General features: G+C 37.9%; 2 protein-coding genes across 4 annotated transcripts; one reads left to right on the forward strand and one right to left on the reverse strand.

Annotated features, from left to right (window-relative positions):
• Positions 1–698: 698 nt before the first annotated feature.
• LOC110366366 (gastrula zinc finger protein XlCGF57.1) lies at positions 699–5,593 on the reverse strand. 2 transcript variants are annotated; one of them, XM_036142205.1, is made up of 3 exons: positions 5,179–5,593; positions 4,887–5,101; positions 699–3,310 (listed from the first exon to the last, which is right to left on the reverse strand). In XM_036142205.1, exons 2-3 carry the CDS (start codon positions 5,080–5,082, stop codon positions 1,902–1,904), a joined length of 1,605 nt encoding a protein of 534 aa, XP_035998098.1. In that variant the 5' UTR covers positions 5,083–5,101; positions 5,179–5,593; the 3' UTR covers positions 699–1,901. The 2 variants fall into 2 exon arrangements, with proteins under 2 accessions (XP_035998098.1, XP_035998097.1); XM_036142204.1 differs by having other exon boundaries at positions 4,887–5,593.
• A 1,242-nt stretch (positions 5,594–6,835) lies between these two features.
• Positions 6,836–10,939, forward strand: LOC105939471 (zinc finger protein OZF). 2 transcript variants are annotated; one of them, XM_036142207.1, is made up of 3 exons: positions 6,836–7,361; positions 7,472–7,670; positions 8,655–10,939. In XM_036142207.1, the coding sequence occupies exons 2-3, from the start codon at positions 7,559–7,561 to the stop codon at positions 9,737–9,739; spliced, it is 1,197 nt and encodes a 398-aa protein (XP_035998100.1). In that variant the 5' UTR covers positions 6,836–7,361; positions 7,472–7,558; the 3' UTR covers positions 9,740–10,939. The 2 variants fall into 2 exon arrangements, with proteins under 2 accessions (XP_035998100.1, XP_035998101.1); XM_036142208.1 differs by having other exon boundaries at positions 6,836–7,325.
• Positions 10,940–13,396: the final 2,457 nt, after the last annotated feature.

The raw sequence follows: 13,396 nt of genomic DNA on the forward strand, positions 1-13,396 counted from the left end.
ACAATCACTTCATGTACATAGGAAGGTTTCCTAAGGGTGTTTTAGACCAACTTAAATTCATACATAATTCGGATGCTCTTCATCAACATTGCTCAATTTAAGGTTTTGCACCAAACTGAGCAGCAAAGTGCAAAGATTTGTATGTGACAGTTACAAAAATATAACTCTGTTGAAAAAAAACATTAATTTTGACACAAGTGCAGCTCAAAGCAAGAAAACCGGCCAACGGACACCATATTTAGTGAGCTCTGCTGGTTGCCAGAAACACGTTAGAAATACAGGTTTTTGTCAATTGCAGAGCTCCACTGTTAGTACACTGGAGCCAGTTTTTATTAAAGGACCATAGCTCAAGTTCCAGGATGTTTAAATAAGTCTGCCCCCCTCTGGGGACAAATTGAAATGACACCAGTGTTGTGCACCTGCATGGGAAAAGAGGAAATGCATCTGCCGCTGCGACTGCACAGGTCTTTAGTTTAGAGGCGTAATGTCTTCTGAGGTATGAAAGCTACAAATATTAAAATTATCCTGTGTTCTCTTGCTAATGCATCAATTACAGTTTAAACTCAAGTAGTGGGATAAACGAGAGCACACTGTGCGTCACATCCACACACAGAGGATTTGGCCCGAATCACTCTCCCATGAACTGACTAATGGAGCCAATAGAGGCAACTGCGGTAAATAGAGGATAACTCAATTTACACGTCGGGCAATTGTAAGGGGGATGTTTGGGAAAGAAAATAAATAATATTTAACTTTAAAACTTGCACTATGCACCTTTAAAAAATCCTTATCAGCAGACTACCTGTTATATTTTGAACAATTATACAAATAAAACAAAATATCCTTGATTTAAAAAAATGACCACACAGAATGCACACTATAACAATCATCAAAATCAAACACAGATTTAAAATAGACAACATGAGTAAATGGGGCATGTAACACAATTAATTATATCAATCTGGAGGTTCTGGGTTCTATTATACACACAATAGTCATGTATGTATGACTATTTTACTCCATTATACATTCTATTTCAACTTAAAATAGAGGCACTACTTATGAAATTGCATTGTTTTCTTTTAAGTACAAGGACATAAGAACTGTGTTCTCATATATATATATATATATATATATATATATATATATATATATATATATATATATATATATATATATATATATATATATATATATATATATATATATATATATATATATATATATATATATATAAACTCTCCAGTTCTGAAGATACTGATGATGTAGTAGGTAACCTCCCTTCAGATACAGAAAAGCACCTAAAAGAGGAGAATCACCTGTCTGACGCCAAAAGCAGCAGCTAGCATAACTAGCAATAACAAAAAGACAATTCAATTTTGATGCCTGGCTATTTTGTCTTTGTTTTTTTACTTTGTGGATCTTACAAATAGTTCACATGTTTTTAAGTGCTTGTGGAACTCTGCTGTCTCCTCCTACCGGCTGATTTTCTGATTTACAGCGGGATCTATTTCCCCTTTATTCAGAGCTCCGCCTGTCTGCAACCAGACCCTCTTAACCCACTTTTTCACCGAAAGAACTCTCGCTCTGGAAGAGGTTCAGTGCGTGTGTCGGTGCTTTGTGACGAGCCGACGTCTGTTTTGGGAACCAAGTTTTGTTTCGTTTTTGCAATCCATCAGAGAAGAAGACAACACCAAGGGACAGCAGAAGAAGAGCACAGTAGCAAAATGTCGGAACTTGTTGTCCTGCGTGCATTACTTCTGTTTACAAATGTTACTGAATGCTTTAAGCGTTCTCTTCACCAGCAAATGAACCTATAGGAGATTTATAAGATAAAGTATGACAAGAGGAGAGGGGTGGATTAAAATAGCTGAATGACCGAAAGCATCTACTTTTAATCATTAGCTGCAGCCCTTGTGAACCCCCATGTGTCTGTTTAGATCCCCGGGTCGTGAAAATGCTTTACTGCAAACATGGCAAACAAATGGCTTTTCTTCTGAATGCACCCTCATGTGACTTTCCAGATGAATTTTTTGATTAAATCTGCTTTTACAGACATCACAACTAAATGGCCTCTCCTCTGAATGAAACCTCATATGTCGCTCTAGCTGTAATTCGTTCATAAAACATTTATTACAGTTCCTACAGCTGAACGGTGCTGTATGAACCTTCACGTGACTTTTTAGATACACCTGTCGAGAAAATCCCTTACTACAAACGCTACAAATGAAAGGTTTTTCTCCTGTGTGAACGTGCATGTGACTCTTCAGATTTTGCTGTAGGGAAAATCCTTGACTACAAATACTGCAGATAAACGGTTTCTCTCCCGTGTGGACGCGCATGTGACTCTTTAACGTCTCTTGCAGTGAAAACCCTTTGCAACAAAAACTGCAGATGTACGGCTTCTCCCCCGTGTGCACACGCAAGTGTCTTTTCAGATTCTCGTGTCGGGAAAACCCTTTACTGCAAACACTACACATGAATAGTTTCTCTCCCTTGTGAGCACGCATGTGAGTTTCAAGCCTCTGCTGCAGGGAAAACCCTTTACTGCAAATACTACAAACAAACGGCTTCTCCGTAGTGTGGATCCACATGTGCCGTTTAAGATTTTCATTTCTTATAAATCTTGTACCACAAACCCCACAAGAAAAGGGTTTTTCCTCTGAGTGGACCTTCAAGTGACTTGTGAGATTACTCTTCGCATGGAACCTTCTGCCACATTCGTCACAGGCAAATGGTTTCTCTCCAGTGTGCCGTCGCATATGCGTCTGAAGAGCACGCTTTACTTTAAATGCTTTACTACAAAGGTTACATACATGCTCTCTCTTTTCATTATGAATCATCATGTGTAATTTAAAATTAGTCTCACGTTTGAATCTTTTGCCGCAAACATTGCAACCGAAGGATTTCTCTCTTGCATGGACTTGGCCCTGAGTCTTTATTTTGGCACACGCCTTAGGTCTTTTACCTCTTGTGTGTACCTTCTCCTTACTTTTCTGGTAGGAACATTCTGGATCTGGGTTCCTGTCTGGTTCTTCACAGCTTTCTCCATCAGGTTGTGTTTTCTTCTGCTCAGTCAAGCAGCTGGTTGGAGCTCCAGTCTCTCTGTTGTCTTCAGTTTTGATTTGATGAGCCTTTGATAACTGAGGTTTCTCTTCATCTTCACTCTTCACAGTAAGTTGCTGTTCCTCCTGAGTGATGGATCGTTCCTCCTCTTCCTCCTTTATGAGGGGGGTCTCTGAGTCCTGCCGGTCCAGACTAGAGCTCCAGTTATGGGGGACCTCTTCTTTAATCACCGATATTTGATGAACTGGGAAAACAGGAAATCACACAGAAATAAGTGTTTGTTTATAAACTGTTTTATCACTGCTCAGATTTAGATTGGAAGTTCCTCTGAGTGACATTTTGAGGGTTGCCTACAAGGTGCAATCCAATCTCCCCAAATAAACCTGGATTTTCTGTAAACATAAGTATATACAGTTTATTTTCTATTTCCAAGATTGTTGGAGTGCATTACGTTGCTGGTTTTAGAGCTGTTATTCTTTTCAGAATACCTCAGTTTGATTTTTTTTTTTTTTTGTAATTTAAAAGAAAGTTAAATAGGAAGATGATAAAGAGAAAACAAATTCCTGTTAAAGGCAGGTCATAATTCTTTAAGTACAACAAATGTAACACGATCCAAAACTCTCGTTAATTTTTCCATAACTAAGCAGCCTTACTTAACACAGTGAGAGAAAAGTCAGACTTGATGTGTTCCCGGTGATTACAAGAGCATCGTTTTCACAAATAGTACTGAAAAAAAGGCTTTTTACTTTAGCAAATTTAATCCTGTAGAAATGGAAATTAAAACATATTTCCATACTTTTTTTCTTCCCAGACTTTTGGATGAGAATTTATACATTTGGATGAGAATTTATACATTTCTAGATTTTCTTAAGTACCTGAAGGAACCTTGCATGTAAAACTAAGCACCCTGTACTGACTATTTTCATTTACAGGACACAACCAACATTTAATAGGTGCTCTTATCATTGGGTACTTAACATTAGTCTGACAAGTCAGTGAGTGCTCAAACTTATACAGTCACAATTATTTGTTTTCTTTTTTTTTTAGTTTTACACTGCAAAAACAGATCTAAAAATAAGTAAAATGTTCTTAAAATTAGTGTTTTTGTCCTAGATTTGAGCAGGTAAATAAGATTATCTGCCAATGGAATGAGTATTTTGACACCTAAAATAAGATAATTAGATATACTGCACTTGAAATAAGATGATGGAGATAAATTGTTCCCATTTTAAGTGCAAAAATCTTATTTTATTGGCAGATTGTCTTATTTACGTGCTCAAATCAAGGAAAAATACACAAATTTTAAGAAAATGTTACTTATTTTTAGTTCTGTTTTTGCAGTGTATATACTTGGTTATCATACATTTTTCTCTAGTTTGTTGTTCATTTTTAACTCTCACCTGTTTTAACCTGAACAGCTAGACTAAATCTTCCATTTTTGTTTTGGAACTGGAGAAGTCAGGAGCCATTTTTGCTTTTGGAGTATGTGAAAGGTCCTGTAATGGACAGCTAACCCTGTCCATGGTGTGCTCTACCTCTGCTGCTAATGAAGACTCTCAGTCATCCAGGTCATGATCAAGCCAGAAAAAGGTTAAAAAACAAAACAACTAGACTTCTGTTCTGAAGCGAAACGTCTTCAACTGCAGAATAGAAGTCCAGTTATATTGTCTGAAACCCATTTTTAGATCTACCTCTGCTGCCTTCTGGGATATTTACAAACACATTTATCGCCCAGTTTCTTTCCACAGTCTTGCAGCCCTTTTAAAACTTCAAGTCAGAGTTGATTTGCTCCAATCCAGACAAATAAAAGTGTGACTTACTGAGATCTTTGCTGTCTTGTTTCTGCTCCAGTTCTGATGAGGATGCTGCAGGTCTGGGGAACACCAAACTGAGTCCTCCAGGCTCCTCTGCTTCAACCTTCATCATTTCAGACATCCTCTGCACACCTGGGATTCTCCTTTTTTTTTTCTTTTTACAATCCTGGTTTGTAACCTTGACAGCAGATCCAGCTTTCATCCATCTAGCCTATCAGCATCTGCTCAAATAAAGTAGAGCAACATAAAGGTAAACAGCAGCAGAGCTGAAGTGATGCTGCAGAGCAGAGTCTGATACCTTGGTCAGCAGCTCTGTGTCCTCTCTGGAACTGTCCCCAGTCTCTCGGTCCTCAGCTGGACAACAATGCTTAGGTAAGATCGGACTTTATTCATCTCTCCAAGGCGTACAATGAATTGTCCCAGCGGCAGACATAGTAAAAGGCGCACATCTAGGAAGATTGAGGAAGTGCCACCAGACAACGTTGTCTTCCCACACACAAGTCTCTGCTGTTCGCTACTTCAGCTCCACGGCGTTCAATAGTTCACTCACTTTGTGCATAAAGGCTAGTAAAACGGCGTTCTCTAGACTTTAACTAGTAAAACTAGTAGGAAAAACCACAGTGGTTCATAAACAGACAGAAGCTATATCCCTACGGAGACAGTCTGAGATATCCGTGTCATAGCAGTTCAAGCTAACATTGTTACATCCGGTTACTTCCTCCTCAATGACCAATCAGGAACGAGTAAAGTTCTGATTAGAAAACCTTTTCCTTTTTAAAAACTTGCATTTCACAATAAAACAAGATAAAGTTTAATCAAACCAGTTTACAGCCAAATTTGACTGGGAGAGGGAGGAGGTCACACACACACACACACACACACACACACACACACACACACACACACACACACACACTAATAAATAAATAAATATGATTAAAAATTTAAGCATTTGCTTGGCCAGGAACGCCGCACTGACTCCATCCGTTCATATACATTTTTTAAGGACACATTTACCCTGGACTGCCCTTCTGCCCTTCTTCATTGTGGAGAATGAACAAAAGTTAAAATCTCAGTCTGGTACTATATACCTCAGTACTTTTCATTCCCTGGACTGAAAGGCATAAAAAAAAAACATATTTTAACAAAATTTTGATTGTCAAAAAGCTATTTCTTCCCAGTACCAGAACAATATGGATTAAATTATAGCCTTGGCAGATTTAAATTTGAAAACTATGCTATATTAAAATTTTACCTTGGGTGTCTACGTGTAATACGCATAGCAGGGTAGTTCTCTAAGGGATGTATGTTTGTTTTCTTTCTTTCTTTCTTTCTTTATTTCTTTCTTTCTAACGAGAAGTGTCTCTCACAGGCAGATTTTTTTTTTTTTTTGTTGGACCCTGAGCTATAGTAGGAACATTTGATTTAAGTATACTTGAACCCATGAATTAAAACAGCTGACCCTCATGAAAATATTAAATTGCTAATTAATAAAATGAAGACCAGAAATCTACTTTCAGCCATCTGAGCTAAGCTGAGAAAGTAACAGTCTTGTCAAACCCACTTTTAGGGATTGTAAACAGTTAATGGGACAGTATTTCAAATAATTTCTGTTCCAAACAATAGGCTAGATTAAAATGTCTACTTCTCCCCAAGACCCCCCCCCCCCCCCCCCCCCTACAGTTGCATTGGGTTTTCCTTTGTATTTATTATTATTATTATTATTATTATTATTATTATTATTATTATTATTATTATTATTATTAATAATAATAATAATAATAATAATAATGTATCCCTTCACCTGTAAGCTTAATATAACATAAAAAAAACACAAATACAGTGTTAAGGATATCTTCAGTGATAATTTCATGTCATTATGTGTCGTTTCATACCATTTATTGTGAAAAGCTAATGTATGAAAGAGGAAGCGTATTTCGATAACTGAGCTTTACTTGTTGTTGATTGGTCAGCAAGGAGAATTATAACCGAAAGTTGCAACGTTAGCTTGATTAGCAACGGTTGATTAGAAACGTCTGATTATTAAAAACGAGGGCATAGCGTGTCTTAGACTTTACTAGACAGTCTTTAGGAGAATATCGCCTCTGCAGATATATATGTTTCAAACCATTTCCAGTCGCATTTTTAAAAGAAAAAAGAAATGCGTCGTCGCTTCTACGTGCCTGTTCTGACCCACTTATTTTATTTTTAGTAATCGAAGTTTGCGGTACAGAATGTAATTAACCTTTATTTGCAAAGACTGGCCTGTTAGCCACCGTGGAGCTCGAGCAGCTAACCGCAGAGACACAATCTGTGTTTCGTACTCTAACCTTTTAGAGGTTCTTGTGCTGCCAGACGAGTCCTGACTGGGTCTGTGAGACTGTGAAGAAGGACAGATCCTCTGTTACTGCCTCTTCCAAGGCTTGCTGTCCAAACGAGGACCAAGTGAGTTAAAGAGAGGACACTGATCTTCTTATCAAGGTATCAGACTCTCCGTTTCTTCAGCATTCGCCTCAGCTCTGCTATAGTTTACATTTTCTGTTACACCTAACCTGATCAGATGCTGATTTGTGTCTGATTTTAATTTCTAGTTTGGTGATTCATCAACCTTGATCTACTAGAATATGTGACGGTTTCAAACCAGGATCGTGAAAAAGTGAATCCCGGGTGGATCTAGAATGTCAGAGATGGTGAAGGTTGAAGCAGAGGACCCTGGAGGACTCCGTTTGGTGCCCCCTATACCTGCAGCACCCACATTAGACCTGGGGGAGAAACAAGACAAAGATCTCAGTAAGCCACACACATTTGTCTAAATTGGAGCAAATTCACTCTGACTTGAAGTTATAAAAGGGCTGTTGTCCTGTGAAAAGAAACAGTGAGCTGGTGCAGGAAGTACATCCTCTGCTAGGCCCTGTTGACAGTGTTGGACTCCCACTTTACTTTAGGTCCTGGGATGTAGTGAGCATCCCAGAAACCTGAAAGTTTCAAATGCACACACAGAGCTATTTCCGATTACAGCCGGATGATTGACTTTGCACCTTTAATAAACAGGCTGTTTTTAAGTCTATTTTTAGCAAGAAGCCCTATAATAATTTACAGTATAGGCTTGTAATAACACATTTATTTCTTAGTATTAGTTGTAATTCTATGCAGATTCAGCGGGAGTCTTCCTCACGTTTAATCCGTTGTAAGAGAGGAGAGGACAGCCCCTCTTACCTATTTATCAATACTGCTTTCTTTTTGCTTATTTTGGGTCCTCTACATTTGTACTAACGTTTGAGCTGTTCTTCGCTGTATTTCTCGACTAAAGCATGTTAAAATGAAACTCCTGGGAAGTCATCATCTTCCAAAATGATTGGTATTGTGGTTGTTGCCATTTTTAGTTTGTACCATCCGGGAAACCGGGCAAATGTGACATAATTTGAGAAACATCCTATTTGTTGTCAGTGGATCACAGACACATTTATGTGCTTCTTTTATAGAAGGAAGATGTCTACAACATGAGCATCCTATACATTGTAATGAATGAATCAGTGCAAAGTTGTTGTTTTTTTTATATATTTTCTATGACTGCGTCAATGTTGTTTTATTTTCTATGTTCATTCCCCATTTATATATGTCCAATTCAAATTGCCTCATGCATAAGTTGAGCATGTTTTATTTCCTTATGTCTCTTTTGTGTTTCAGGGTTTCAAGAAATGGATTTCTAATTTTTTCATGTTATGAAGAAAAGTATTTGCTTCATCAAAAAATTTCAATGTCTGTGTGTTTCAGAGTTTCCAGTATATCGACTGTTGATGATTAAAGAAGAGGTTCCTCATGATGGATGCTCCAATTTTGACCAGGTGGATCCAAAACCCTCTCACATTAAGGAGGAAAAGGAGGAACAGTGGATCAGTCAAGAGGGAGAACATCTTACTGTGAAGAGTGAAGATGAAGAGAAACCTCAGTTGGCAGAAATTATTCGCATCAAAACTGACGGCAACCAAGACACAGAAGTTTCAACCAGCAGTTCAGCTGAACAGATGAAAAGAGAAACAGATGGAGAGGACTTTGGAGAACCACAACCAGACAGAGTCCCAGTTCCAGAGGGTTTTTCTCAGCAAAGTAAGATCACAGTTCAGAAAAAAAGAAAAAGATCTAAACTGTGTTTAATCTATAAAAGACAAGTAGGAATTCAAGGTGATAAACCATTTGGTTGCGATGTCTGCGGTAAAAGGTTCAAACGTCGGACTCATATTAAACTACATATGATGATTCACACTGGAAAGACGGAACATAGCTGTGATGTTTGCAGTAAAGGGTTTAAAGACAAGACTTCTCTGCTTACACACATGAGACTCCACACTGGAGAGAGACCATTTGCCTGTCATGATTGTGGTAAAAGGTTTCATGCAAAGGGAATTCTTAAAGCTCACCTGAAGGTCCATTCAGAAGAAAAACCTTTTTCCTGTGATGTTTGTGGATCAAAATTTAAAATGAAAGCAACTCTTAAAAAGCACATGCCGATCCACCTCAAAGAGAAACCATTTGTTTGTAGTGTTTGCAGTAAAGGATTTTCACAACAGACTAATCTTAGTGTTCACATGAGTGTTCACACAAGTGAGAAACCGTTTATTTGTAATATTTGCAGTAAGGGATTTTCACTGCCTCAGTTTCTAAAGAGACACATGTCTGTCCACACAGGAGAAAAATCGTTTGTTTGCAGTGTTTGCTATAAAGGATTTTCGCGACAAAATTGTCTGAAAATTCACATGCATATTCACACGGGAGAGAAGCCGTTTAGTTGTTGTATTTGCAGCAAAGGATTTTCACGGCCAGCATATCTGAGAAAACACATGAATGTCCACATGGTATGATTTAGCTGTAATTATTGTGGAAAACTTTTTGTAACAAAAAAAAAATAAAGTTGCTAACAACATGTAAAGCTCAACATAGAGAAGAGGTGATTTTGCCATCTGGAAAAACTCAGCAATTGTTTGTATGCTGTGAAACATTTAAATAACATTCAAATCCAAAGCGAAGAATGGACGTTCACGAGGTCAGCAACTAGCAACTATTGGGACAGCTGACTAACCCATTTGTATTCTTCTGGTATATTAGGGATTTTGTTAACCAATCTCTGCTTTCTGTTGGCACCCCATCTCCTCTCAGTACTGATACATGTTTAACTCCCTAGTTTCCAGGTGAGCAAACCTGTAAAATTTCATCCTGGTGGCTTTAAGATGAACAAAGAATCACCACAAAGATATGGTTGTAAGCAGAATTCTACCTAAAAATAATCTGTACAGGCAACATAAAAGGAGCAGCAATGAGAGTTTGTACCAATAAAGGCAACTATGAAACATAAGCAGGTGTCCTGCGACAGAGATATGAAAAGATGGTGTTAGCAGGACTGGAAAAACTGCTTCAGAAAGTTTTGATAATGTAACAGAGGAAGAGTGTCTCATGGTGAAGACTAGAAACCCAAAAAGTCTAAAATATCCCACTCCAGCTAAGTATTCTGCAAAAAAAAAAAAAAAAAAAAAAAAAAAAAAAAAAAAAAAAAAAACATTGAGGAAGCATTGGCATTTTGATCTAACATGTACCTTAAACTGATTTTTTTTAGGAGTCTCCTTAAGTGGTGTTTAAATAACCTATAAATCTACCACAAACTTTAATACCACCTGACCTTGGTCCTTTAAAATTGTGACATTTCGAAATCTTCAACTGGGAATTACTGTCTTTTTGTACATTAATTTGTTTTTAAAGCTTTTAATTTAAAATACATTTAAATAAAACGCCAGAACTCTGTGGTTATTCTTGTTTTCTTTTCATTTTCTTAATTTATGTAAATCCAGTTTTGTTAGTAGGGCAACTGAAATATTTATCTAGATGAAGACTAATTATTGTTTTGGGATGAAAATAACATTTGCATTTATACTTTAACATTTTTGGCACATCTCCACAGTTGCATTGTATCACTGTGGGGTGTCTATAGGCAGATGTGTGTGTGTTTAATGTTGTCCAAACTTTTTACCTAGGTCTAACTAGGGTTAAAATGTGAATAAAATGTTGTAAACATGTGGGTGGCCTTCTCTTTATTCACATATACAGCCCTTGTAGCCCAGCCCATTCGGCTACTGATATGGGTGTAACTTAATTACTTCCTTCAAGAAACAATCTAAACCAGAAGCTGCAACCAGGCAACCAAACAATGCTGGGGTATCTGAAAATAGCTGCAGTACTGCTTGAATGATGTTAAAAAAATACCAAAAGGCTACATTCACACTGCAGGTATTGATGCTCAGTTCTGATTTTGTGCTAAAATTGGATTTTTTATTTATTTTTTGTTAAATCTCTGTGCTACTCAGCAGAAGGACCAAAGCTAAGAGGACAACAGACAGTAATAAACAATCATACCTAAAAGTCAAATTGCCAGATACAACCAGTCACAGAGATAATTAGCATTTAGTCATATAAACTGGCTTTATTAAACATTATATCTCTGTCAGAAAAAACATGGTTAATCAATTACTTCATTACTGACCATAATCTTGATGGTATGTTTTTAATAGAAACATGATTACATGACTTTAATGAGGCACCAATTTTGATCAAGTCAATGCCTCCAAACTACAACTTTCTTTGGGAGAGCAGACAGCAAATGAAATGTGGAGGACTGGCAACTTGGTTTAGTGATTCACTAAAGTGTAAAAATCTGTTTCTGGGCAAAAATTACTCTTACTTTGCTCTCCAGGTAAAGAGTCTGGACCAAACTATGTTCTTGAATGTTTACAAGCCTCCTATATCCAAAAACAAACCTTTTCAAAGATTTTAAGGACCTTCTTTCTGTGGTGTGTGTTGATTACATCCAACAAACAATTGTTTTGAAATAAATAAAATGAAGGAAATAAGGGCTGTAATTCAAAGCTTGGGCTCGTTCTTTATAATGCTGTCAGAAAATTACTTTGTTCACGTTTGATGGAAAGCCAGAAAAACATGACAAAGGTCTGATTTTACAGAGGAAACTGACCCATATGATTAGGACAGTTAAGTTTTTTTTCCTGATGATTAAATATGTATGAGTGGCTGTGTTTTTGCAAAATATTAACATATGATCACATCAGAACATTCTATTACGGTTAACCCCACTAAGATTGTGTAAACGAAGGGGTCCTATACATGTAGCTATGATAGATAAGGTTTGCAACAAAATAAAGCACGAAATCGGTTTAGTATTTAGCGAATTATTCTTGATTAAACGCGCTGATACTTCATTGCCCCTGCCAAACTGGTTACACAGAGCGCAGTGCGCGACCTTTCCAAGATGGCGTCAACAGAACCCAGATGAGCTTCGAGGAGCATGCGCGGGAAATGCGAGATCGCGCGATAAAAATCCAATCACAAATACGGATGTCAGACCATAACAACATATTCTGTCAAGATAAAACTGTTGTTGTTTTTGTATCCAGATATTTTTTACGCGTTTTCTTCTGCAATGTGTGAGTACACTGAGCACAGATAATATATTATCTGCTTATTTTTGTCCATTTAGTGTTTAATCGTTAAGGGTTAAATTTCCAAAGCATAGCCCGGTGGCTGATCTCGTGCACCTTACCTTCAACACGCAGGGCTGCGGGACTTGAGTACCGGAGTCTGAAAATGCAGTCACCACCAGCGCAGTCCTCCAGAGCTACTATCCAGCCGGCAAATTTTAAACAGATCTCTGCTCCAACACACCTGAATGAAACGATGCCTTGCCTCAGCATGCCATTAGCCCTGCTTTGTTACGAGCCATTCATTTGACTCAGGTGTGTTGGAGCATGTAGAAGATGCTGGATGCTGTCGAGGCTGCACTTGTTTCTCTCAAACACTTAATTCAGATGAGCACAATTCTGCGAAATTCTGCTCATCAGTCAACTGGAACTAGATGTTTTAAAGCAGAAAAAACATGTAAGGCAAGTTTGCCTCCGTTGTGGGAAAAGTGTGCAATTCCTGATTTATATCTATTTTACAGCTTACATTAGCAGGAGAAGAACACTTGCTTTCCTGATGCTGCTGGACATGGCAAAAAAGAGAAAGAGAAGAAGGGCCAGGATGTGGGTAAATCCCCGTAACCAACACACAAACAGACAAGAGGACTTTCATCATCTGGTTGCTGAGCTGGGACTGGACAACCAAAAGCATCATCAGTATTTTCGCATGTCAGCAGAGCAGATGGAGGAACTTCTGTCCCTTGTTGGCCCTGAATTGAGAAGACAGTCTACAACATATAGAGCAGCTATTGAACCAAAGCAAAGACTAGCTGTTGCACTCAGGTAAACAACAAGGAATATAGTACTTTATGTACGTCTTTGTTTGACAGCATACTTAATACTTGTAAAGAATATAACACACATTACACTGAAACACAGACTCCAGTTCAGTGTATTCTCTCTCCACACCCTCTGGGAGGACAGCATTTGCAAAAATGGGCCATGGGTTGCTGACTAGGCCATTGCTGTGGTCACTGGAAAGGGGTGGTATACTTATCT

The sequence above is a fragment of the Fundulus heteroclitus genome, chromosome 10 (genome assembly GCF_011125445.2).
Source record: "Fundulus heteroclitus isolate FHET01 chromosome 10, MU-UCD_Fhet_4.1, whole genome shotgun sequence".
Classification (NCBI taxonomy): Eukaryota; Metazoa; Chordata; class Actinopteri; order Cyprinodontiformes; family Fundulidae; genus Fundulus; species Fundulus heteroclitus.